Here is a 27,225-nt window from a genome sequence, read left to right as displayed (position 1 = left end):
AGTCATATCTCTGAGGCAGCACACAGACCATCACAAAGTGGTGGTTCAAGGCAAGAGATGTAAATGGGCAATATTTACATGTGGATCTCTTCCCATTACCAGGGAGTAATCAGTCCAAAGCACAGGGAAAGATGATACTACAGGCTGCCCCCTTTACAGCAAAATCAGAAGATCTCAACCATAATTTTGAGTCTAGATTATAGCACAGGGATTCTGTACCATTTCTTAGGAGCCACCAACCTTTTTTTTTTATATGTGAAAATAGTTGGGGAGCAACTGAACCATGAAAAAATTTGTGGATGCCTAATAAGGGTTGTGATTGGCTACTTGGTAGCCCCATGTGTGGACTGAAAGCCTGCAAGAGGCTCTGTTTAGCCTTACCCTTGTTTTTTATTCAACCAAAACTTGTCTTCAAGCTCAGCATTCAATAATAAGCACCTGCTTCAAGGTCCCTGGAAGCAAAATGTTGCTTGCGAACCACTGGTTGGGAATCTTAGATCTAGACTAAGTGGTTATGTTAGGGAGTTAGTTGCTCATTATCAAAATAATGTATAAAATAAATGCATTTTATTTCCTGCTAGAATCCATGGTGCTGGTTTCCTCCTTCAGGGTAGCATTGGAACCTTACTAGGAAAATTAGGTTTTTTCCCTAATAAAGTTAAACTTGAAAATAACCAGTGATCCCATGTATTCCAACAGTGGAAAATAATTATGAACATATCAGGTCATATTGGCGTCAATTGAACTTTAAAAGAAAACCACTAGATACCACATTCAATCACATCCCTTATCTCAGGTTTATTTCTGTAGATAAGCATAATTAGAAATCAACTCAGGTATGGACAGAAACATTCAAATAGGTCAAAATCTTCGGTGTTAATGAGATTTTCTCTTAACTGTACAGAAATAAATGATTAGCGAGAGGTTAAATTGGAGCACAATTTGTCATTTGTCGAGTGTACGTTTTATTCCTTTTCTGTTGGAGGAATGGCCTGAAATAGGGAAATAAATATTACACTGTAACCTTCTGGAAGAGCATAAATGCAAATACGCATTCTTTAGTTGACTGTATCAGGATGGGCCATTAGAAACCTACAGGGACAAATGCAAACAATCTGGAAAATGAACGGTTACAATAGGATTTTAAAGGAGAAGGAAAGGCTAAAACTAAGTAAGCTCTTCAGAAAGGTTTATAAAAACACACCAGTAAACCCTCAAAGTAATGCTGCTCTGAGTCCTCTGTCAAAAGAAACACTTTTCTTTCCTTCTATTGTGTACACATGGGCTTCTGTATCAGACTTCCTGTTTTCAGCTTAAATCTCCAGGGCTAGGGCTTGAGCATGCTCAGTTTGCTCCTCTCTCCCATTCCCTTTCACCCCTCACTCCGCCTCTCCCTGCTGTAATCTGAGCTTAGTCCTATGAGTGAACAGGGAGAGACTCAGGCAGGAAGTGATGTCACACCAAGCTAATATGGCTGCTGCTATCCTAAACAAACAGAGAGAGGTTCTAGAGCTGTTTAATTAGGTATGGTAAAGCATTCTGCAGAATAAATATAGTGTTATAGCTTGCACTATTGTGGCTAATTTATTGGCAATAAACTGCTTCGGTAGCTTTCTCTCTCTCCTTTAATGCAATCAGACCTTCAAAAAAGTGGAGTCTACAAGACTTGCTGTTGGACAACACTGAGCTTGAAGAAAAAAGGTGCAACTGTTAAGAACTTTGATCAAAGTTCTTTCCTTTATGCAGGCCGTGTCTGTGACATAAAACATACAAATGGAAGTACCGACTCCGAGAGTCTTGAAGAAAATATAAAAAGGGTCAAAGAAAGGGTTTGTCTGAAAATTTTATTTCAGCTTTCTGAACACTCCAAAGCCACAGCGCTTCAGATGTTACACAAGTGTCCAGACAAGATTAACAAAAAAAAAAATTCCTAAATTACAAATCTGACCAGCCTTGTGTAAGAGCTTCAGAAGGAAATAGAACAAAAAGAAATGCGACAGACACACATCATGGAAAGTAACAGATGTTTCATGCAAATGGCAGGCAAGATGGAAAAAGCCACCTGACTCCACAGATTTTGTACAATGAATAAAAAAAAAAAAAAAAAAAAAAAAAGGACTTCATAGTAAACCTGTACATCCAAATACATTTGGGATCTAACCCTAAGTTACATTATTTATTGTTATATACACTTATTTCCCCCATTATATTTTAAGGAAAGCCTTCATTAAACCCAAACTAAAAGAAAAATCGTATTTCAAAGTACTGAAACAGGATTAAAGTGAGAAGAAGGATGACGATTACTATAGGAATTCAGTTAAAATGCTTCCTTTTGTAAATCTAGACCTAAAAGGAGTCATAAAAACTAAAAATCTAGTCATTTTACATGGTTTTCTTTTAACTATACAGTAAATTGCAGTGCTGAGAACACCTGTTTTCAGCCCCCCTTTGGATGGATTCTTAAAATGCTGTGTTTTGTTTAATTGTCCATTTCAGTGATAAATACGTTGGGAGATTGGTCCAATTATATGGAAAGCCGTAATATTACATGCACTTTATTGTTTTTTTTATATATATATATAAAAACAGTGCAGATGTATTTGACACTGCAAACCAATGGACAACCACAGTCAAAATATAAACATACAACTTTAAAGTGGAGACAAAACTTAAGAGAAAAGAAGGTTTCCTGGAACAGCATTCCTAGAGCATTGAGAAGGTACCAAGAAGACTACTAATCAACTAGTTTCAGCAGCCAAGTTTCCCTCTTTTTATTTAATGGAACAAATGCTTTAAATAAACTGTTTGTCCTCTTCACTGAAGAGAGCTAGTCTATTCATCTTTAATGAGCTAGGTTTTTTTTTTTTTTTGGGAAGATTAGCCGTGTACTGTATTAATGCTTACTGCGTATAATCCAAGCATTTGCTGTGATGATTGGAAAGAGCAGTCAGTGAGAACCTAGGATCAATGAAAGTGATGCCATTTTTAAGCCTTCCACAAAAACGGAGACCAACACAGTACCCAGTGTTAAAACCCAATCTCTTCTGGCACTAATGTGCATATTTCTCCCCATCCCCAGAAAAAAGTAGTAACTGATCCACAGTTCCCATTTCCAATGGATTTCTCAGTCAATTTTCACATTCGTGTAAATTTTCCGAACAAAGGCACTTGTTCCCATGTAACCGATTGCTCCTAAAAGATATAAAAATAGAATTTGCATGAAAAGTGGTCAGTTCAGTTTAAAATGCATGATTATCAATTCAGTAGGATGCCAATAAAAAGTGTCATCTTAAAGGAGAACTAAACCCCCCAATAAGAATAGCCCCTACCTACTACCCTTAATAGTCCTCCCTCCCTGCTTCACCCTAAAAGTGCCCCTAACACAGTACTCTTGTATGAGTGCAGACTAAGCCTAGCAGAGCTCATGGTTGCCATCTTCTGGCTCTTCGGTGTTCTTCGGGTCGTCTTCCCTTCAGCAATTTCCAGCACTTTTGGCTTATGCACAGTTGCTACAAACTGGAAGACTGCTCCAACTGTGCATGCACCAATATGTAGATCCTATATGTACCCTAATTCCCTTGGACAAACTAATCATTTATGTATTAAGCATTCTGATTGGCTATCCAAAACTCTTCTCTGATCGGTGTGTTATTTAAATATCACTGGTTGTACAGAATATCCCTCGCCTATGACTAAGTGCCCATAAGGCACGAAACGCGTAAGGCCACCCTCTGAGATGTTCCTTTTTGCGTGATAAATAATTTTTATTTTGCATCATATTTTGGAGTGAAATCCAATTTTCAGTGCCAGCCTACAAGTGAACTGAAAATGCACCAATATGGCGTTCACTTAAGGAGCAATACCAAAGAGCCGGAAGATGGCGTCATGAGCTCCGCACTCTGTACTGATATGTAAGAAGGTAAAGCCCAAAATGATATGCTTGAAAATGTCTAGCATAAGGAACAGAACTGTTAATCCATTATATAAATGTACAGCAATACACATGCCACTTTGCCTCTTTTATTGCTATGATGTTGATAGGAAAGCATTTTAACCCATGTATGTATATAAAGAAAGTCTTAAAGGTTATCCATCTAACATGGAAGTCGCCTTCTCCCCCACTATCTTTCTCCTACATCTTTTGTAGTTGTATTATATCCCAAAAGACATTATTAAGCTGCTTTTTAATTCATCATTTTCTGCCTTGAAGACAGAGGAACTACAATATGTATTACAGTTTCCTTATATTGAACTGGCAATGTGTGTTTCCTTAAGGCTTTTTTTTTTTCACCCCCACCGAGTACCTAAAACACCTAGAATGTTGTATTATTCAAGTAGGCTGGGATGTAATGCAGCAATATGGGAGTGAGACAGAGAATTGGCTTTCTTGGGCAAAACCTTCTAATATAAAGAGTTATTCTTAAGGGCCCTGGAAACACAATAGTGTTATGGGATGGTTCATTGCAGAAATGGCAGTATATTGTGAATGGCAGCTATTCCTGTATAAAAAAAAGGTATAGTCAAGGGGCTCTCTTTGGGGATTCACATATTACCCACTATAGCCAGTAATTAAAAGTCCTTTTATATAAACTGATAAGATACAATGGGGTTCATTTATCAACCCTGGGCAAATTTGCCCATGGCAGTTACCTTTAGCAACCAATCAGTGATTAGCTTTTTAAAGCCAGCTGCAAGTAGAACAATGAAAGCAGCAATTTGATTGGGTGCCATGGGTTACTGCCCATGGACAAAGTTGTCCAGTGTTGATAAGTGACCCCCAATGTGTTTGCAGATACTCTTCGCATTTCCACTAATTTAATTTTATCTTGTTATTGTGGGTCACTGACAAATCACACATTCCAACATGATTCCAAGGACAAGGTGAACATTTTTTATACTAATACTTACCACACATAATCCCCAAAGTTGTGCTAAATACTGCCATATATCCAAAGTAAAATGATGTTTGAAACAATCCATACATCCTGATGAAAAGAAAACACACAGGATTAGAAAGTTTCAGAAAGGCCAATGTTATTGTTTACCAGTTATTAATATAATGGGGCCTGTTAATGCACAAGACCTGGCGTTTTCTGGATAAGGGATCTTTCTGTGATTTGGATCACCATACTTTAAGTCTACTAAAAATCATTTAAACATTAAATAACCCCAATAGGATTGTGTTGCCTACAATCATTAATTATATCTTATTTAGGATCAAGTACAATGTACTGTTTTATTTTCAAAGAAAAAGGAAATCATTTTTAAGAATGTGAATTTTTGAATAAAATAGGAGATGGCTTTCCCATAATTTGGATCCCATACCTGTATTTACTATGATAAAGATTAGTATAGAAATAGTAGTAATTATGACCACTTCCTTCAACCACTAAACTACACTAAAAAGCCAAGTTCACAATCACTAAAAAACATATAAACTACATTTGACCTCACTTTCACCTACAATTTATTTAAGTTTATGCCCTAGAAAAATAAAAAGAGCATCAACAAACTTACTTTGTTTTGAAAAAATAGTAGTAAAATGAATACATGTAAACATAGATAGAAGTCGATGCAGCAGAAAGGAAACTTGTCCATTGCCTGCAGAAATAAATACAGAGAGTTACTTGGAGAGGAATCCCAACACACAAGTAGTATAACCTCATGTTCTGGTACTTTCCATAGGGAAAGCACTGTATCCAAGATTCAGCAGAATCCTAAGCACTTTGTGTAGCAAGTAAGAGTTCAGCAAATCAGATGCAGACCCTTTGGGGGGGGGGGGCCTAATCATCACCAGTCTCATTTTCATGTTTTTTGAAACCATGACCAAACGTACAAATTCTAAGAAGGTTATTTATCAAAGTCCAAATTTATCAATATTTTCTGAAAAAGACCAAATCCGCACAGGTTTTTTGGGCTCATTTATTAATACATTGTGGGAGGAAAAAAATCGATATTCCATTGTTAGTAAATGACCACCTTAAATCATGTGACAAGGAAAGCTGTATTCACGGAGCGGCGCCTAAATGTTAGGCATACCCCAGCGAACAGAATAACAAAACGTATTCCCTTGGATGGTACCCCGTAACTGGCTGCAGAGCTACTTTACCTTGCTTACCCAGTTGCTGTCAGACTTTGACACACTTAGATTGGTGCATGCACAGCAGTCCTGAAGACTGGGAAAGCAATTCAAAAATTGATGCAGTTCATTTCCTACCTGGAGCCCCAGCCAGGGGAACAAACTTACATGATTCTGTTCACTGGATGGGGGGGGGGGGGGGTGTTTGCATAACATTCCTTATCCTTTAATGCATTTATGGTTTAGAATGCAGAATGTAAAGTTAGTAGTGATGCGCGAATCTGACCCGTTTCACTGAAAATCCGCAAAACGGAATAGAATGCATTGAAGTCTATGGGCAAAACTATTGTTATTTTTTAACCCATTGGAGTCTATGGGTGCCATTTTCGCAACGAAACTTGGCGACAAATTTCGCTCATTACTAAGGGTCCTATCAGCAGAAAACTGCACCGGCCCGGTGTTATACCAGTGAGCACCACGGAACGATTTGCTTCCGTCTTCCTCTTTCTTCGCGTGGCTGCACATGCGCAGTAGAGGGAAAAGCTGAACTTTAACTTAAAAGTTGCCTATTTAGTTCTACTGCACGAGTCTGCCCCGGGAAATTTGAAGAAAGAAGAAGCCGGAAGAGGATCGCTCCGTGGTGCTCACTGGAATAACCCCGGGCCGGTGCAGTTTTCTGCTAATAGGAGCATCGGCCTGGGGTTTCAGGTAAGTCAATACAATCACTTGGGGGTGCCTAACATTTGGGACCTCCAAGTGTAAGACGACTTTCCTTCTCCTTTAAAGGAGAAATGTTTTTTAATTCGAATGAGCTCAAAATTCAAATAGGTATTCAAGTTTTTTCTTAAATAAGATACTAAAACTCAAACGAATATTACTGACCCAAAAACTCGAATAGAATTGAATTAGACTAAACTATCATCTATTTTTTTCTCCGAAAAAACGTCAAATGTCAGGAAGGCTATTAACATCTTAAATTGGGTCACTGGACCTCTGCCATTGACTTCTTCATGAACTCGGCAGGTTTTAGGTGGTGAATAGTCGAATTAGAGTTGTTCCTAGGGTCCAGGTATGATAAATCTCGAATTTGAGTTTGGATTATTCCCAACTAGAATTTATGAGTTTTGACCAAAAATCCAACTTGAAAAATCGAATTTACAGTTTGAACTTAATAAATCTGCCCCTAAAAGTTAAACACTGCATTTCTAGGTATCTGATCGCTTTCAAAATCAGGGTTTACTAGTCAATGTAAGTCTGGGTTTTGCCTTTCAGGGTGCCAATGAATACAATGGTGCACTATAGATGCACTGACTGTTACAGAGCCAAATAACATGAGATCATACATCTTAAGAATTATTGCAGACTGTGGAGCATTGTAAAGTAAACCAAGTCTAATGCTCACAGCATGTCTAAACTTCATAGCAGTTTTTAGCGCAATGATACACATGGTGGTTTGATTGCTGCGGTGGTGTCTGTTATGGTAGAGAAGAGCGGTGAGAGTCTTAGTGCTTAGGAGCAATCATCTCAGCATTTAAAGGAATAGTAACAAAAAATTACCATTGACCTGCACTGGTAAAACTGATGTGTTTGCTTCAGAAACACTACTATAGTTTATATAAACAAGCTGCTGTGTATCAATGGCAGAAATTGAAAAAAAGGCTATATGGCACACGTTAAATAGTGGATAACAGAGAACACCATTATGTTCTACAGAGCTTATCTGCTGTGTAACCTGAGCCTTTTTGCTGCTACACAGCAGCTTATTTATATAAACAACAGTAGTGTTCGTGAAGCAAACACAACAGTTTTACCAGTGTATTATATAGCATTATATTTTTATTACTTTAAAACATTTTAATTTTTTGATGTTACTGTTCCTTTGAGTGGTTGCAGCCATGTCAGTCATACACAGTGTTTCTATGCTTTCCTCTGGGAAGTGGTGCCAGATGATTAATGGCTCAACATATGCCACATAGCTATGGGTCCTATAACTGATTTTTTTTTTATCCAGCACATATGTTCTATTTACTGATAAATACAGATCCATGAAAGTATGTTTTCAAATCTTCCCCTAAAGTCCACAAAGCTTCAACTGGCAATTGGAACTATAAACGAACATACCTAGCCAGAAGCTGCCCAAGCAAGTTTGAGAATATATGGACTCCATGGTTTGAATAACCAGCCACCGCCTTTAATTAATGGACACTAAATCCAGCCAATCTCCCCTCCCCTTCCTTTTACTTCTTTTAATTGTTAAAATTCAAATAAAAAGCATTTTATGAAAAAAAGTCCACAAAGCTGTAGGATGGGTCTGCTGACCATTGGGCTAGAGACAACGTTCAGGTGAGAATTAAGAAGAGGATGCAGTGCACCCGTGATTAAAAATAAGAGTAATGCAATGTATCAGTTAAAATATTTGGATCATTACATGACACTTAATGCTAACTCAAATGTATCAAACTATTTTTGACACAAAAGGGGTTAGTTGTACCTTGGGTATAAAAAGTGATAAATATTTGGAAAACAGGTCAATGGTTTATAAATAAGGATACTTACCACCTGTAGTCCTCTGCATTTAATAGGAAGTAGGTGCATACTATAGTCACACATACGGTCACAATGCAGAGTATAACCAGAACCAGCATCATAAATCCATAGACGTAATATATTTTGTAAGCCCAGAAGGAGGTGAAAATAAAATACCTGGGTAGAAGAAAAAGAAAGTTCAAATCAGCTGTAGGATATATAAACGTAAGAATGAGAACTTATCCAATAAGGCCCAGAGGCAAAACCAGGCAGTGAAATGTATGGACACACTTGTATAAAGGTGCAGCAGAGTATGAACGTGTGCTCTAATAATAGTCTGTTCCCTGCTGCTACATTCCACCACACGCAAAGTCTTACCGAAGGCTTTATGCAACAAAGGTTTGGCAACTGGGGGGGGGGGGTTCTCAGCTGCCATATTTCAGATGGTGGAGAAGTACAGAAATTTGCTGTTGCCACCACCACTGATTTCAGTGCAAACTTCCCAATACCCCCAGTTCCATCAGCAGATTTATGTTCTAAGTCCACTTTCCACCAGAGAATAAGTGGTGTGGCAGATACATCACCATAAAGGAGGGAGTATCAACCTACAATGATGAATCAGTCTGTACCATATTAACCATGGCTCTTTTTTTACACACTATTCCTTTTACACAATAAAAGGAAGTAAAAGCAAACTAACACAGGCACACAGAGTAAGTAGGGCTGCAACAGGAGTTTTTGACAGGCTATAATATTAAGAAGAATACTTACATTTCAATGAAAATTGATCCAAAAGGTAAAATTCCACCCAAGCAGACAATGACAGCTGGCTCCATGAACCTGTAAAACACAACATTTTGTTAACAATTTTAAATATGTAACTTTACAATTAAAAAAAAATAAATGTTACTAATGACTCCTGTTACAGCTCTTATGTCTTTACAATGGACATTATCAAATAACTTGTTCAAAAATATATGTTCAGCACACACCCTATTCATTGAGTTATGCTGTACAATAGAAGCCTCAGTTAGACAGAACCAGCACATGCTAAACTGAAAGTGGATTGATTTTCCAATCAATCTGCATACATCACTAATTGAAGAGAGACTTAAGGGCAGATTTATGAAGGGTCGAATTGAAATCTTTTTTTTTTTTTTTTTTGTCAAAACTCTCAAATTCGAATTGGGAATTATCCAAACCCGATACAACTTTTAATTAGAATTTCGAGATTTATCATACTCTGGCCCTTTAAGAATTCGCATTTGACTTTTCGTCGCCTTAAATCTGCCGAATTGCTGTTTAAGTCAATAGGAAAGGTCCAGGAATCATTTTGGCGACGATTGCAGGCTGACATTTGAGTTTTTTTCCCGAGAAAAAAACAAATTAATTTTTAAATTCGATAAAGAGTTTTTCTAATTCGAATTTGATTACAGGTTTTCTAATTTGAATCAAATTCGATTAGAGTTTTCAATTCAATTTATCCGAGCTGAGAAAATTCGATTTTATTAATACATTTCGAATTTATGGGAGTTAAAAACTCACATGAATTTGAAGATCGACCCTTGATAAATGTGCCTCTAATAGTACCGGCTTTATCTGTATCCATGTCTTTTTCTATACTCTTTGCATACCAAACAGGAGGGTAAAATATCAATAGCATTAGACCAAGAGTATACTTACCACTTCTTTTCAGGAATGGGCCGTGGAACAGCATTTACACGACAGGGGAAGTTGGGCTGCCCTGCCAAATTTCTCCCAAGAATTGTCCCAACCAGGTTCAGTGGAAGGATTACAAAGAAACAAATAGAACAAACGGCAACCTAAGGGTAACAAAGACTGGTTACTATATAGACAGTTACTTTGTGCTCTTGTTAAGAGCAGATTATTGTAAAACAAATAAGTGAGAATTCTAAATTTTACTTCTACAGCTTTTTGGGATACATTTTATATTGGAGCAAAAGCAGCTGCATGTTACAATGGCTTTGGAAACGTGCAGTAAGAATGCAGGTTACTGCAGTGTTTTCAGAAAATATGATTAACTTTCATGATGCACTGCCTTTTTTTTCAATTGAACTGAACTGAATAGCCACAGGCTCTTCCAGACTTTTCTTTAAATGCCAGAATAGCTGCACTGAATAACAGAACCAAACATCAGCCTCAGTTCAAGATTTTTCTTTTTTGGGACACAATCCTATCATTGCAATACAGCAGTTTTTTTGGAAATTCACATTTTTACATTTATACACAGAGGGCAACATTCATAGTCAAAAAACAGTTGGGCATCCTACAGATAAAGATGGCAGATTAAGTTTAACAGCAGCTAAACTATTTGAGTATTTCAGTTTATTCTAAGAAATAGCTGAGGAACTGAGAAAACATGTATTTTTAACACAAATAAAGGGCATTAATGCACATTAAACTATATGGAGTTGAAATTTTCCTGACTTTGTACTTCATACAAACTCATTTATCACAAAGTCAAGAATTTTGGGTGGCAGTGCCACCTGGTGACTGCAATGAGGCACAAAGAACATATTTTGTAAAAAAAAAAATATATATATATATATATATATATATATATATACATACATACATACACACCATTATTTATATTGCACTTCTAGGATATGCAGCACTGTACAATAAATATTATGCAGTGCTCTTGAATGCACCTAACTGTAACTGTAATAGAACAGGTGATATTATTGACTTTGCAGCAGCCCGGAAACCTTCACTTTGCAGCAATTCTAAAATAACAAGCAGTGACTTTATTCTTTTTCATTAGTCAGTGGTGCTATCAGATTAGAAAACCAAATTCTCTAACAGTTCGCTTATGGAAATTCTGTTTCTGTAGGTTAGTAAGAAGCTCATACACATTACTTGGTAGGAGAAATTAATTTTAAAGGATCAGTAAATGTTTAAAAGGCTGTGTATAAATATAATCTGTGGTTGTGTGGTGCTTGTAAAAACAAATTAAGGCTAATGTCACACCAGGAAGATTCTGTGATGGTGGAGAAATACCTTAAACGGCTGAAACCACCTCCCATATGTTTAATACAAGCTGCTTCTGAAACTTTATGAAACAGTTCAGAACACAGTTGAATCCTTGAAAATATCTGTTTTACTGTTACTTTAACAAGTTGCTGACTTACCATTGTTCCAAATGGTATTGCCCTTGATGCATGATAATAAATTGCAATAAAGTTGATGAAAAATGCAGTTCCGCAAACCATTGCTGGGATTAGAAAAGCTCCAATGAACATTTGCTTTATCCATCGTCGGCCTGAAATGATTTTAAAAATGTTAAATTAGGGGGGGGGAAGCACAAGAAGAAAAAAAAAAAACACATGGAAGTTAGACACGTAACAATACAGTTTTGGTTGACGCCATCCAGCTATGAAAAGAAACAAAGGTGAAACAACATACCTTTATTTTTCATTTAATTCGTCTGATGGGAATATATAGGATGAATGACACGTGCATCTTATTGGTGGCCATACTTGCATCAGAATGGCTGCCCATAGGTATATTTTAACCGTTTATGTTGGCCATTTCATTATGGCATATTTCCCTGTACTTCCATAAGATGGACTTGTCCAGGCTGTCAACCTGATGGCGGTGATCAATCAGATCCCCAGCATACAGATACCCCATATTATCCAACCAATTGCTAAGTAACCACTAATTTAGCTAAGAAAGGCCACCTGTAGTCAGGTTTAATCAGCTACTGCCTCATGCTGTCTGCAGAACCCTTAACTCCCACAGGCCACTTCCCTTAAAGGAGAATTCAATTCAACGTGGGGAAAAAAAACCCCACCCCAGGTAGACCCCCCCCCCCCTCCAGATGAACAACCCCCCCCGGAGAGATGCCCCATACTCCATACTTACCCCTCGCCACAGATTATCCCAGCGGAGTTCCACGCATTCATCTCCCGGCTCCTCGGTAAGCTGACAGAGATCGGCAATTTCCGTGTAATTCCACGCATGCGCAGTTGTCGCATACCGGCAAATTGCTCCAACTGCACATGCACAGAAATACTGATCTCTCAGTCATCTTACAGAGGACACGGAAGATGGATGTGTGGAACTCCGCTGGAAGAATCTGCGGCGAGGGGTAAGTATGGAGTATGGGGCATTTCCCCAGAGGGGGTCTATACCTGGGGGGGTGGTACAGGGTTTTTTCCCCACAGGTTGAAGTCTCCTTTAAGAAGAAGCCAGCAGGTAGGCTGATAAAATTGAAGTCTGTCTGGCAGTGAAATAATTCAGGGATATCTGTCTTTCTGCAAAGGACTGCTAGATGAATGTGTAGCAACAGCTGCCCTTTGTGAACTAATTAGTTCTAACCTTCTTGCATTGTAATATCCAAGTCAATGTTGAGATCATCAGTATGTTTGCAACACAATTTCACTATTTATTGCTTGGCTGCGCACTAAAAATGCTGCAGGGTAGTGATGTGCGGGTCAGATAAAATAAATTCGACCTGCCCTCGACCCTAACCCGCGCCCCGCAGTGCAAGGTGGCGGGCGGGCAGAGCAGGAAGAAGAGCTCAACCTGACAACCGCAAATGGGGGTGCGAGGTCGGCCTGAACCCGACTGGGTATCGGGCCGGCCACACATCACTACTGCAGGGAATCCAAGCAAAAGGCTAAGAACCTGTTATGAGGGCATATAGGTACAAGGGGCAATAATTCATTATAATACACAAAAGCCATGAATATCCTGTAAATTATATCCTTATAAACGGTGAGTTCTGATGTCATCAGTTATAAACGGTGAGTTCTGATGTCATTTCTGTCACATGACTCACTGAAACTTGTGTATTATAATAAATAAAGTACCCCCAGTTGCAAAATATGAGGATATTAGAAGTTACCTCGGAGTTCCATGACCTGTATAAAAACACTCGGCCTTCGGCCTCGTGTTTTTATATGGTCATGAAACTCCTCGGTAACTTATAATATCCTTATATTTTACAAGAGGGGGTACTTTATTCACTATATAATCTACAGTCTGGTCATTTCCCAATAGGACCAGACTGTAAATTATATCCTTTTAAACGGCGCGTTCTGACGTCAGAACGACAAAACGCGCCGTTTATGTGGGTCTGCACTTCCGCCGATGCTCAGTACTTCCGTCTCCCTGCAGCTGTACTGTACCTCCACTCTTGCCCGCACTCCCATCTGACTGCCAGGAATAAATGTTACCGGTACTTAAGCAGCACACGCAGCACAGAACGCTCCTCCTTTCCTGGGAGCTGTGCTGTTAAGACGTGACATCTAAGGAGGCTGGGTTTTCACCTTATATGGCGCAGATTCCCTTCCCCTCCTGTTAGGAGCAGCGCCGCCGCTTGTTTAGTGCAGAATGACTGCTGCAGCCTGACACAGTGCTCGGGCTGCCAAATAGCAGAAAGGCTGGTGCTCCAAAAGAAAATAATTGGGGGAATGATCAGTGCAGAGGTTGTTCCTGGGCACATTTGAGATAGGCTGGGATTAAGGGGGTCTTGCGGAATAGATGGAAGCGAACAAAACAAAGCCCTCTATCCCCTAGGCATGGAACCTTTCTCACTCCTCAGATACTGGCCCTCATTGCTTCAGTCTCATGTCTCACTCTGCCCCCGCACATCCACGTCTGCTCCCTCATCCTATGATGCCTTACTGCTCTCCCTTTCCTATTCCCATTATCTCTCTCGCACCCCGTCTCAAGTTTCGCTACCTGCCTCTCCATTTTCACTCTGTCTAGGCTCCCCTCTTCGAACTCCCTCCCCCTCACATGGTCTCTCTCTGTTCTTGCCCCCCCTTCTTTTCCACAGACCCTCCCAGTTTTTGCATAACCTCTCTCTCTCAACTCTTGTTCCCCCTCCCACCTTCAATCTCCCTCCTTCCCTGGCCTTTCTCCTATGATGTTACCCATGGCAGACAAGAAGGCAAGGAGAGAAAAAACTAGCAATTCAACTACAGGTACTGTTAAACAGGAAATGGGACAGAAGCAAAACAGACTAATTTTATAGTTCATAAAACAAAGCCAGACATCTTTAGGAATCACGACACTGCACCTAGAAATTGTAGATTATAATGCATAATGTACCCCCTGCTATAATTTATAAAGATATTAGAAGTCACCTCGGAGTTATGTGACCTGTATAAAAGCACTCAGCCTTCGGCCTCGTGCTTTTATATGGTCACATAACTCCTCGGTAACAGTAGGGGGTACATTATCCACTATTTGAAAATCTCCATCACATTATGACTAGGGTAGCACTGTGGCACAATGATCAGCATGGCTGCCGCCAAACTGTACAAATAGTGTGTGCCTTGCACAATATGACAGTGTACACACTCAATGCATTCAAGTAGTGATTCATTGAATCCATCATTTTTGAATAATGAATCCTCCAGAAATGGCTTGGCCATGTTTATACTTGAACAAAACCTATTTACCCATTACCTTTATTTGTCCAGAGCTTTAAATTTTAAGGATTTAGATTTAGTTAACCCCCCAAACTGAATCCTGGATTTAATGAATACCTACTTTAAGAAAAAGCATACTAACAAGTCAGCACAAGTGGACAGCATCCAAGGTTTTCACAAGTAAAGCAAAAATAAAAATAAAAAAAAACATACCTCCTTGTCTTGAATAAAGACTTCCTCCAAAATATCCATTCACCGGAGATGTTGCAGCATAGACAAAAATAGCAGTGCTCAACATGGAACCTCTCCTGCAATGTAAATGTATCAGATAAAGATCACAAGCTATAGCTGAATTCCTTTTAAGCTAAACCATAGAATGTCATGTTCTACAGAAATCGTTCAAATGCTCCTTTGAATTTCTTTTTTCGCAAAACAAAGAACAATTGCAGAATAATGGAAATAAATTTTTGAAACAGACAGCAAGGCGTTTGTACATTGTCCCTATGAGTGAATGAATTTTCTCTGTCTATTCCAGTTTCCTTCAACATTCTAAAAACACATACATGCAGGATAATTGACTCCTGATGAAACCTCTACAGGAACGGATGTGAATAATGAACTCTCATGTAAAGCACTGCATAGCATGCTGGTATTTTACCCCCCAATGCCCATCTGAAACTATTATTGACCGCTTTGCACAGCAGACTCAGCAGTACCAGACCTGCTACTAAAATGCCATGGTCGGGTACAAAAACCTATGTGGCAAAGGGATTTTTAAGAAAGAGATCGTGGGCTGTACAAGTATTACCACTAGCATTTTTTTTTTACCAAAAACAAGCCTCTTAGCCATGGGGGTATCCTTGTTGTTCAAAACAGGCGTCATTTATTGTTTTTAAAGCTTTAATTGTTACAGTGTCTCTTGAATACTCACTCTGTGTACAAATCCTCAATCATGGCAACAATAATTACAATGAGAGAGACGGCAAAGATCTGACAGCCAGATCCAATTAGAGATGAAAACATAAGAGGGTGACTTGACGGTCGGAAAACATCTCCATGGACTTGCTTCCAACCATACTCATCTCCCAAATCCCGGTCCTAAAATAAGAATTGAAAAAAAAAGTAAAAAGTAAAATAGGGGGCAGGAAGTACATTTTATTGTTTAGGAAACTAATTAATAATATTTTATCTTACATTAATGTACTATCATGCAGCGGATGTGCAATACCTTTAAAACAAATAGGTTTAAACAGATATAAATTGTTTTGTAGCGTGCTTCCTCAGCAAATTTTCTAGCCAACCATACTGTGTGTGAGTAATGCATTACAAACTACTAATTCATGCTGCAAAACATATATTCAAAACTATTAAATACTTATACAATGAAAAGTTTGTAAAATGTATTCTAGAATATCTTTTTTTTTTTTTTTTTTTTTTTTAAAATAGCAGTTTCCCTTTGAAGTGAGCACATTCCTGCATGTAGAAAGCAGTGTCCAAAAGTGACCTGATACACCAGTAAAACCAGAAGTGACTCGATACATGTAAAGAATGGCAAATGCACTCTCTCTCTAAACAGGCACCGATAGGACATCTTGCTCTATCCCCTGAGACCAAATGTGGATAAACATCAGAGTTTGTAAGCAAACAACTAAATGAATGTCTTTCAGATGCAAAAGAAGGTATACACAGTGCCTGTTAAAAGCAGTCCTACATGACTTGGGTCGCTATAATGGCCTGAATAAACCCATCTAATTAGAATGCATATGATAAATCTGCAGCTTGAGGACATTCCCTGGCATAATGCTACAATATGAGGTTACATTTGAAGGCATCTACTCACCATGTCATCCATTTCCTCCTCTTTACTGTATCGAGCATAATCCTTCCTTAGCGTTCGCATAAGAATCATGGACACCAATCCAACCAGGAATATAACCATCATAAATGAATTGAAAATTGAAAACCAATGTATCTAAAATGGAAAAAAAAAACACAGGTAATATCAGATATTTGAATAAAATAAGAGCAATAAGAGAAAAAAAGACAACACAAATAATCCAAAATATAAACCCAGGTGCAGCTGGAGGATACGGCAGATAATTAAGGCCTTAGTTGCTGAAATATGGCATTTAAAGGGATATCAAGATATACTTATGGCTGTTGCAGTGAACCTGTTGCTGAATAATATATATATATATATATATATATATATATATATATATATATATATATATATATATATATATATATATATATATATATATATATATATATATAATATCAAAACAGGGGGGTTGTGGGAGCACTCTAAAGGCTTTAAAGTATATATATATAAGTATAATAAATGCTATTGCATATGTACCCAAAACAGGGGTTATTTTGTTACAAAGTTATGATCATAAAATTGATAAGCCACCATACCACGTCAAGGTAAACCCCGAATGGCGGTCCCTAACTTGTTTTATATTTTATGTGCATTTTAGCATTACCTGTAATCAATGTCCGTTGAACGCTGTTTTTTCACTGAGGGCTAAATACCCCCCCTTTAAACTAGTGGTGATCCTATGCTTTTAAAATTGGGCGTTTGTTTTGGGAATATCTCTCCTTTAAAAGCCTGATTGCTGGCTGGGGAGGATTTAGCCCTCAGTGAAAAAACAGCGTTCAACGGACATTGATTACAGGTAATGCTAAAATGCACATAAAATATAAAACAAGTTAGGGACCGCCATTCGGGGTTTACCTTGACGTGGTATGGTGGCTTATCAATTTTATGATCATAACTTTGTAACAAAATAACCCCTGTTTTGGGTACATATGCAATAGCATTTATTATACTTATATATACTTTAAAGCCTTTAGAGTGCTCCCACAACCCCCCTGTTTTGATAATATATATATATATATATATATATATATATATATATATATATATATATATATATATATATATATATATATATATATATAGATAGATAATATAAAAGCCATGAATACATTGTAAATTATATCCTTATAAATGGTGAGTTCTGATGTAATTTCTGTCACATGACTCACTGAAACTTGTGTATTATAATAAATAAAGAACCCCCAGTTGCAAAATATGAAGATATTAGAAGTTACTTTGGAGTTCCATGACCTGTATAAAAATATGGTCATGAAACTTCTCGGTCACTTATAATATCCTTATATATTACAAGAGGGGGTACTTTATTCACTAAAATTATAAACATGATGTAATGCCCAGTTGTCCTGTAACACTAGATAGTAGTGACACCTTAGTACATTAATCTGTTACCTGCATAAATGAACTGACTGTAGCTTAATTAATAGATGGCAGAATTTTATTCATACAGGTATGGGATCTGTTATCCAGAATGCTCGGGACCTGGTGTTTTCCGGATAATGGATCTTTCCGTAATTTGGATGCTTATGCCCTAAGTCTACTAGAAAATCATGTAAACATTAAATAAACCCAATTATAATTATATATATATATATTAATTATATCTTAGTTTGGATCAAGTACAAGGTACTATATTATTATTACAGAGAAAAGGGAAAACACTTTCAAAAAATTGATTATTTCGATAAAATAAGAGTTTATGGGAGGTGGCCTTTCTGTAATTTGGCGCTTTCTGGATACCGGGTTTCCAGACAACGGATCCTATACCTGTACTATTTTTATGAACTGCGTTTTCTAGTTCCAGACTGATGGTCAGGTGCCTATGGTGTTAACACTTTCCCTGTACTGTAACAGACACTTTGGCAACCCGTGATATTACAGTTTAATATATAATTTACCAGACAACTGCGGATATATTTAATACAGTTTTATGCAGACTTTTATTTTCCAATAAACATTTTTGCAATTACACCTGGGTGGGTGTGGGTGTGGGTGTGTGTGTGTATATATAGTCCCACAGTACCAGCACTCTGATCATTAAGTTTGTCCATGGTGCACGATCAAATTAGCATAAATAGAGTCAGAAGGATCAGCACTCACTACACTGATGTGAAGAAAAATCGCTTTTTTATTTTTAAGATTTACATCATAATCCGACGTTTCAGTCCCAACTGGGGAACTTTTTCAAGTATATTGTGTAACAGTGATGTGATCATTAAATACCCCCCCCCCATCAGTGAAGAATGGCGCCAAAAATGATGTCATCAGTTCAAACTGAAGTGTCAGAACAACGTTTTTTTTCTTTTTTTGTCTCTCATCACCAAAAGAGACAAAAATAAAGAAAAAAACTTTGTTCTGGCACTTCAGTTTGAACTGATGACGTCACTGTTACACAATATCCTTGAAAAAGTTCCCCAGGTGGGACGGATGAAAGCAATTACCACACCCTGACTTTAGATGATCTCCCAATAGACAATCATTTAAATGAAGACAGCTACATGCATGTCAATCCTTGATGCTATCCAACTGATTGAATATTCAATACTGTGAGAGTGTACAGACACATTCACTGACAAGGAGAATTAACAGAAGACATTTTCATTTTGGAGAGCATTGGCTGGTCTACTAAAGCCAAATCCCAACCAGGCATTGATGCCCTGAAGGTAGGGCCAGACCAAATCTAAGCAGGTATAGCCAGTTTTACAGGAACAGAGGAGACAAAAAAAGTGCCTTATACACAGGATAATGTGCTGGTGTCTTGGAATATCAGTCTTTGGCTCTACTATATATTTCCTAACACCCATCAACTAAAACAAGCTATGATACGCCATTGCAAAATCTCATTTCTCTACACGTTGATGCAAACAATATGTTATACGTTGACAGTTAATTATATTCCACCCACAAAAATATATAACTTGACTGCATGCACTTTAGAAAACCATCTCTGGATGATGAGGTTTTAAAAGAATGTTGCCAATGCAAGTACTATCAACATCTCAAATTATGATGGAGTTTCAAAACAATGCTCCCCCTACAAACAAATCCCTTGCTTGTCATGCTATCTGACATTCTGGAATATAAAGTAGGCCCTACTGCTCTCAATTCAGCTTCAAAATAGTTTTAATAGTACAGGTATGGGACCCGTTATCCAGAATGCTGGGGACCAGGGGTTTTCTGGATAACTGATCTTTCTGTAATTTGGATCTTCATACCTTAAATCTATGAATTACGGAATTCAGTCTCCCATAGACTCCATTTTATCCAAATAATCCAAATTTTAATAAATAATAAAACAGTAGCTTGAACTTGATCCCAACTAAGACATAATTATTCCTTATTGGAAGCAAAACCAGCCTATTGGGTTTATTTAATGTTTAAATGAATTTCTAGTAGACTTAAGGCATAAAGACCCAAATTATGGAAAGATCCATTATCCGGAAAACCCCAGGTCCCGAGCATTCTGCATAACAGGTCCCATACCTGTACAAGGTACTATATCATTACTACAGAGAAAAAGGAAATCAGTTTTTCAAATTCAGATTATTTGGATAAATGGAGTCTATGGGAGATGGCCCTTACTTAATTTTGAGCTTTATGGATAACGGATCCCATACCTGTACTCAATTAAACAAAATCAGCATGTAAAGTGTTTTACGAGTATACACATGGATCTAACATTAACAATGAAATTACATACCCTGTGCTGAAAAAATGAAGGGTCGAGGTACTTGTCAAATCGAACTTCAAAGCGGACATCTGACTTTTTCCATTTCACCTTCAAAGAAATATTAAAATCATATTTACTAGTAGTATACAAAGGAACAACTAATTTTATATAATCAAACAACAAATAAGCAAAATACATGTATCTTTTTAGTACATAACATAAATGGATGGTGCTGGAAATGGTTATATAAATAATTAATATACTGTATGAATGTGTATGTGCAGAACACAGAAGCAAATCATATTAAAGGGGTTGTTCACCTTCCAAACACTTTTTTCAATTTAGTTGTTTTTAGATTGTTCCCTAGAAATAATGACTTTTGCCAATTACTTTCCATTATTTATTTTTTACGTTTTTTCCAAAATCTAAGTTTAAAGTTGAATGTTCCTGTCTCTGGTGTTTGAGTCTGGCAGCTCAGTGATCCAGGTGCAGATTCTGAACTGTTACAATTTTGCAACATTTAGTTGATACATTTCTCAGCAGCATCTCTGGAGTATTAGCAACAATTGTATCAATTCTAACAGCTGCCTGTAATGAAACCCAGAGATTCTGCTCAGCAGGGACAAAGATAAGAAATGTATCAACTAAATGTATCAATTTAGAACAGTTTACAGGATCGGCGACCCCCCTCCCAGAGCTGCTTCAGAAGGAGAGAAATGACACTTTATACTTCAATATTAGAAAAACCGTGACACATAGAAAATAGAAAGTCATTGGAAAAAGTCGTTATTTCTGGTGATCTATCTGATAACAACTAGTTGTTTGAAGGTGAACAACCCCTTTAATAAGGTGCTTAAAGAAGTGAAATTAAGAATAGGCAAAAATGGCCTTATCTTTATGACTTTTATAAACAAATAGCCTTACACTTCAAATGCCTTGACCTAGGAGCAAGTAAATAGCTACAAATCTGTTCTGTGGGGCCTTTGATCTTGAAGCTGGCAAATGATTCAGCTATGGACAACATCCAAATCAGATTTTTCATGTAGCTTTCAGCACATAATACCTATAAATATTTAACCCAAGTTCTAACCTGACACACAACTAAAATACAAATCCCACTCATTTCCCTATTATACGTTCAAGAAAACAAAATGCTTAGCTTAGGCTACTTACAGAGTAGGACATCTGAACTTTAGTGTTAGGGACCAGTTTTACTTTGCCCTCACTGGTAAGGTTCACATCCACAATGCGGTTTCCATTGTAACCAATTTCAAGTTTTTTGTAAGTCCAAAGAAAATAATCCTCTCCATTTTCATCAGCTTCACCTACAATACCTGCAATAAAAAGAATGTTCAACCAGTTATTTGCAAACCTACCAAATACTGAACAGAATCCAGAAACACATCTAATAGGTTAGCTTGCCCTTTCCCATATAAGCAATAAGGCTACATGGTTTTTAAGAAGAAAAAAAACAAACAAAAATCTTTTAAAATGGTGTTATTGTACAGACAGAAGATGGCAATGTATCTATAGCTATGTTTTAGAGAGTACTTTTTACTGTGAAGACCTGAAGGTGAATTTATTTTCACCTTCACTAATGTGGCAACCTAAAGGAGAACTAAAGCTTAACTAAGAAGTAGGGCAGAAATGTTGTACATTATGTTTTGGGCTTCTGTACCAGCCCAAGGCAACCACAGCATCTTAGCAGGGAAGATCTGTATCTCCAAAGATGCCCCAGTAGCTCCCCATCTTCTTTTCTGCGGATTCACTGCACATGCTCTGTGCTGATTTCACAGAGCTTAGGAACCATGTGTATGTATATTTTTAGTTGTATTGTACTCCTTGAGGGCAAAGCCCTATATAATATAAATGTCACAATACAAATCTGATTAGTAATTAATACAGATAATTACTACATAGTAGCACAGAAACCATTGCAACTAGCATCAGAATTTAATAATCAGCCTTGTAGTATCAACTTCTATTACAGGACAACCTCATCTCCTGCTTGATAATTAGTGACGACCCCTAAGATTAGCTTCTCAACAGCTGCTCAGAGCCCACTGAGCATGTGAGTGTCCCAGACACTTTCCAAGATGGTGACTCCCTGTGACAAGTCTGAAATCCTGGATCATTGCTGCTATTGAGAAGCTGAAACTTTAGGCTGGTGCAATAAGTTCATTATATAAAATGTTTTTTTTTTTTAGCCATTCGTTTTTAGGGTTTAGTTCTCCTTTAAGTGTGGCTCCATTCGTGTTAAAACAGCTGACCCACCCTGAGTTTTTCCTACAAGGAAAAACTCCTGAGACTCACAGGAGTCTTAAAGGGGAAGGAAACCTAGTCGGCGCAAGCCCCCCACCCCCCGTCCCATTTGTTGCCCACCCTCCCTCCTCCCCCCTGGGCAAAGCCCCCCACCCCCCTCCCGTTTGTTGCCCACCCTCCCTCCTCGTCCCACTGGGCAAATGCCCCTAACTTGTTACTTACCCTTCTGCGCAGGTCCAGTCCAGGGAGTTCACCGACGACATCTTCTTCCACGCGATCTTCTTCCTGCTTTGAACAGCGCATGCGAAGTAGGATCATTTCGCCGGTACGATCTACTGCGCATGCGCGTGACTTTTGGCGCATGCGCAGTAGATCCGTGCTAGCGAAATGATCCTACTGCGCATGCGCCAAAACGCAGTTCACAGCAGGAAGAAGATCGCGTCGAAGAAGATGTCGTCGGTGAACTCCCTGGACTGGACCTGCGCAGAAGGGCAAGTAACAAGTTAGGGGCATTTGCCCAGCGGGACGGGTAGGCCAGGGGGGAGGAAGGAGGGTGGGCAACAAACGGGAGGGGGGTGGGGGGTTTGCGCCGACTAGATTTCCTTCTCCTTTAAGTAAATATTGTGTCATGCAGTTTTCATGCGAATGGATCTTTTTGATGAGACTTGCTCATCCTGTGGGAAAAGGTTTAAGGGCAAGGGCACATGGAGCAGATAATCCTTCAAGTAGACCCATTGACAGTCATGGTCACTGTTAGCGAGTGTGGAACTTAGAGTGTATCTCGGCTAATAAAGTGAAAGCATTTTCGCACAAAATCCGCTCAATGTAGCCAACACAGGCCGACACCATGCCTTCTAGGAGGCTACATGTCAGCAGATCGGTGTTCTATAAACTTACCCCATATTGGTAAATCATCAATGTACATTTGATACCAATAGTGGTTCTTGATGGCATAAACAAAAGCCTCTTTCTTGCCTTTAGTCAAATCAATTTCACAATAAGAGGTTTGCAGGACATCGTCTGTTTAAAAAAAAAAAAAAGCAAACATGAGATATAAATTAAACAAATCTTCACTGAAATGTCCATAGAAATTATACAAGAAGATACTGAAACATGCATGGACAGGTATATAAGCTGAAAATAGCAACACAGATGCTCAAACAATTCTTTTTGATCAAGTGCTGAGCTAATTAGAGGTTTAAAAAATAAAACCTCAAGCTGTGGAGGGATCCATTTCTTAACATTAACACAGTGCCAGAGCTTTTAACAGTCTGATACTGCATTCAACTGATCAAGATTATATTTGATATAACATTTTGGTTATGAATTTGACCCAACTGTAGCCAGAATGAGTATCTGCTTGAGTGCTACTTAAGGAGAAAGCTCAATTAACTTCTAGAATTTGGAACCTTTAAAACTGTAAAAATTCATAGAGCTGTAAATTAATAGGATTCTGTCATGATTTTTATAATGTAGTTTTTATTTCTAAATTACATTGCAACTAATTGACACTACAAGTTTAACAGCACAGACCGATAATAGATCCTGCCTGTGCAAAACTGAAGCAGCAATCCTTTTAATTTGCTTATTTTTAATTCTAAAATAAACAAACACTAATGTACCCACCCATTGCATAAGTAGGCTTCTCACAGTGTAATATCAGAATATCAAAACTTTTGGGAGTTGTCTTTGCTATTCTTAAAGGGATTCTGTCATGATTTTTATGCTGTCGTTTTTATTTCTAAATTATTCTGTTTATACTGCAAATAATTCACTCGACAATATAAAATTTAATTTCTGAACCAGTAAGTATATATATATTTTTTTATTTTGTAATATTGGTGTGTAGGCAGCCACCTCAAGTCATTTTGCCTGGTCATGTGCTTTAAGAAAGAGCCAGCACTTTAGGGTCGAAGTGCTTTCTGGCACTGTCGCAGTGGGACCTGGATTTTACTTTTGAGTGTTGTTCTTAGATCTACCAGGCAGCTGTTCTTGTGTTAGGGAGCTGCTATCTAGTTACATTCCCATTGATCACTCCAATGTGCAATACAGCAATAAAGAGTGACTGAAGTTTATCAGAACACAAGTCACATAACTGGGGGCAGCTGGGAAACTGACAATATGCCTAGCCCCATGTCAGATTTCAAAATTGAATATAAAAAAACCTGTTTGCTCTTTTAAGAAATGGATTTCAGTGCAGAATTCAGCTGGAGCAGCACTAACTGATGCATTTTGATAAAAAAAAAATTTCCAATGACAAAATCTGTTTAAATATGTAAATGACTGGAAGGGGTAACCATAGGTGGTGTCAATTTTTAACTCTAAAGCACCTGCCTTGAAAGGCAAACAAACAGAAAATTTGTATTATTCTTACTATTTATCAAGATATAGCCCAAAACAGAGAAAAGCTTGAAAACCTTATACTTATAACAGATGCAAGAAAAGACATGTTAGGCTAATGTCACACTGAGCAGAAGAGAAACGTCCAAGTCTTCCATCCTTAACCTGCTCCCATGTGAGCAGATATTGACAGCGATGCTATTTACTCGTCACTGTGCACAAAGGCAGATTTGGCCAGAAAATGCACACATGCAAAAGTGTTTTCTGTCTAAAAGTCAAGCTGTGCGGGCAGTGAAAGGATGATATTGTTCCGGTCAGTGTCTGTACGTATGGGCAGCGAGCAGATAAACGATCTGGTGTGGCATTGGAAACCAGAACTAGTTGCAATTATGTGCAAGGAAAAACTATACAGTAACACATTGAGACACATTTGGTGTGTAAAATATTTTACAAAAAGAAATGGTCAAAAGCCGTGAAAAATTGTGTTAAACTAAGTAGAAGCACCATTAAAATGGCATGTTATTCGGCTATCAACATGAATTTATGCAAGCTTCATGAAAGGGGAACTCCACCCAAATACTAAAGAAAAAATGTAAATCTATACGCCTAAAACAATAATAAGCTGACCTAAAAGACAACTGGCTGTGGCTACATTGGTTCCAGAGTCAGGACCTGACAAGAGGAAGGGATACACAAATACAGCTATGGGACCTGTTATGCAGAATGCTTGGGACCCATTATGCAGAATGCTTGGGACATGGGGTTTTCTGGATAATGGATCTTTCTGTAATTTAGATCTTCATACCTTAAAGTCTACTAGAAAATCATATAAACATTAAACAAACCCAATAAGATGGTTTTGCCTCCAAATTATCTATATTTTTAATTATATCTTAGCTGGCATCAAGTACAAAGTACTGTTATATTATTACAAAGAAAAATGATTATTATTTGGAAAAATGGAATCTATGGAAGATGGCCTTTATGAAATTCGAAGCTTTCTGGATAACGGGTTTCCGGATAACGGATCCCCTGTACTGCTTTCAATAGCAATTACATCACAAATAACTTTAAAAAATTCTAATTACTATCTTACACTAAAAAATATTACTGGTGTGTTTTGGATTAGTGGGATGCAGAGCTTCTGAAAAGTAGATCACATACATGTATTTATAAAAGGTGTGCATTTATTTTACACTAAAATGAGTCATTTAGAACACCTTTTAACTGCCACAATTCCAATCTGGGGGTTATTTCAACACATTTTTTTTCCGGACATTTTTATAATTAATCAAATAAATCTTTAAGGCTACAGCTCTACAAACTTTACATACCTTGTGAACAGTAACTTTGTGTACAGTGATAGGTGAATTATGCCATACAGAATAATCATGACCCACATCTCATATACTCACCCTTAAATTTAATATCTAAGCCACTAAATTCTAGCTCCACCCCTTGCAGGGCTTCTCCTAAGGTTTCATGGTAATGGCTAATACTCTTCTTTGTTCCAACACAGAAAGGCAGTGAAAAGTATTTGTATGTCTCTTGCCGATTGTGATACGGTCCTACTGTGTTCATCCACAAAACAACCTCCTCTTTGTCATCATACTAGGAAGGAAAAGGGAAAAAAAAAGAAACTGTATTGAGTTACTGTGTATAAAATAACATATTTCTATAACACAAGTAGGTAAAGTTCTCTATTTAATAGCACCTGCTTGGAAAAGCTTGTTATAAACAATCAAAGGACAGAGGGAAAGGTGGATAGAAGAGAGAGAAGCACTGGTACTAAGGTACAAATAGCAACAAGTAGAAAAACTGATCTTTTGAGTACCAATAAAATAAAATCTCACTGATCACCTATGTGCAAAGAGAACCAGAAACATGCCAATGTTTGTATAGTGGTGCGTGCTGTAATCATCAACTCCATTTATCTTCAATCCATTAAGTCATCATTTTAGTTACATATTAAATCCCATGACAAGCTCAATGATGATGCAGGGTTGTCCATACCAAGACAATGTGTTTTTGAATT

At 37.8% G+C, this 27,225-nt stretch overlaps 1 protein-coding gene across 1 annotated transcript in view; it reads right to left on the bottom strand.

Annotated features, from left to right (window-relative positions):
* Nucleotides 1-773: 773 nt before the first annotated feature.
* The window catches only part of tm9sf3.L (transmembrane 9 superfamily member 3 L homeolog), a 39,509-nt gene continuing 13,057 nt past the window's right edge, over nucleotides 774-27,225 (bottom strand). Inside the window, exons 2-15 of the mRNA XM_018225371.2 lie at nucleotides 26,606-26,801; nucleotides 23,748-23,870; nucleotides 21,762-21,922; nucleotides 20,619-20,696; nucleotides 16,856-16,987; nucleotides 15,947-16,113; nucleotides 15,229-15,323; nucleotides 11,761-11,891; nucleotides 10,289-10,428; nucleotides 9,377-9,445; nucleotides 8,636-8,782; nucleotides 5,518-5,601; nucleotides 4,909-4,985; nucleotides 774-3,192 (exon numbers count right to left, since the gene is read on the bottom strand). Coding sequence (XP_018080860.1) covers nucleotides 3,125-3,192; nucleotides 4,909-4,985; nucleotides 5,518-5,601; nucleotides 8,636-8,782; nucleotides 9,377-9,445; nucleotides 10,289-10,428; nucleotides 11,761-11,891; nucleotides 15,229-15,323; nucleotides 15,947-16,113; nucleotides 16,856-16,987; nucleotides 20,619-20,696; nucleotides 21,762-21,922; nucleotides 23,748-23,870; nucleotides 26,606-26,801 — 1,668 coding nt within the window. The 3' untranslated portion in view covers nucleotides 774-3,124. The remainder of the gene's footprint in view (nucleotides 3,193-4,908; nucleotides 4,986-5,517; nucleotides 5,602-8,635; nucleotides 8,783-9,376; nucleotides 9,446-10,288; nucleotides 10,429-11,760; nucleotides 11,892-15,228; nucleotides 15,324-15,946; nucleotides 16,114-16,855; nucleotides 16,988-20,618; nucleotides 20,697-21,761; nucleotides 21,923-23,747; nucleotides 23,871-26,605; nucleotides 26,802-27,225) is intronic.

Source organism: Xenopus laevis, chromosome 7L, assembly GCF_017654675.1.
Source record: "Xenopus laevis strain J_2021 chromosome 7L, Xenopus_laevis_v10.1, whole genome shotgun sequence".
NCBI classification, from domain to species: domain Eukaryota; kingdom Metazoa; phylum Chordata; class Amphibia; order Anura; family Pipidae; genus Xenopus; species Xenopus laevis.
The sequence above is the reverse complement of the archived record's forward strand: the minus strand, read 5'-3'. Positions and strand labels throughout refer to the sequence as shown.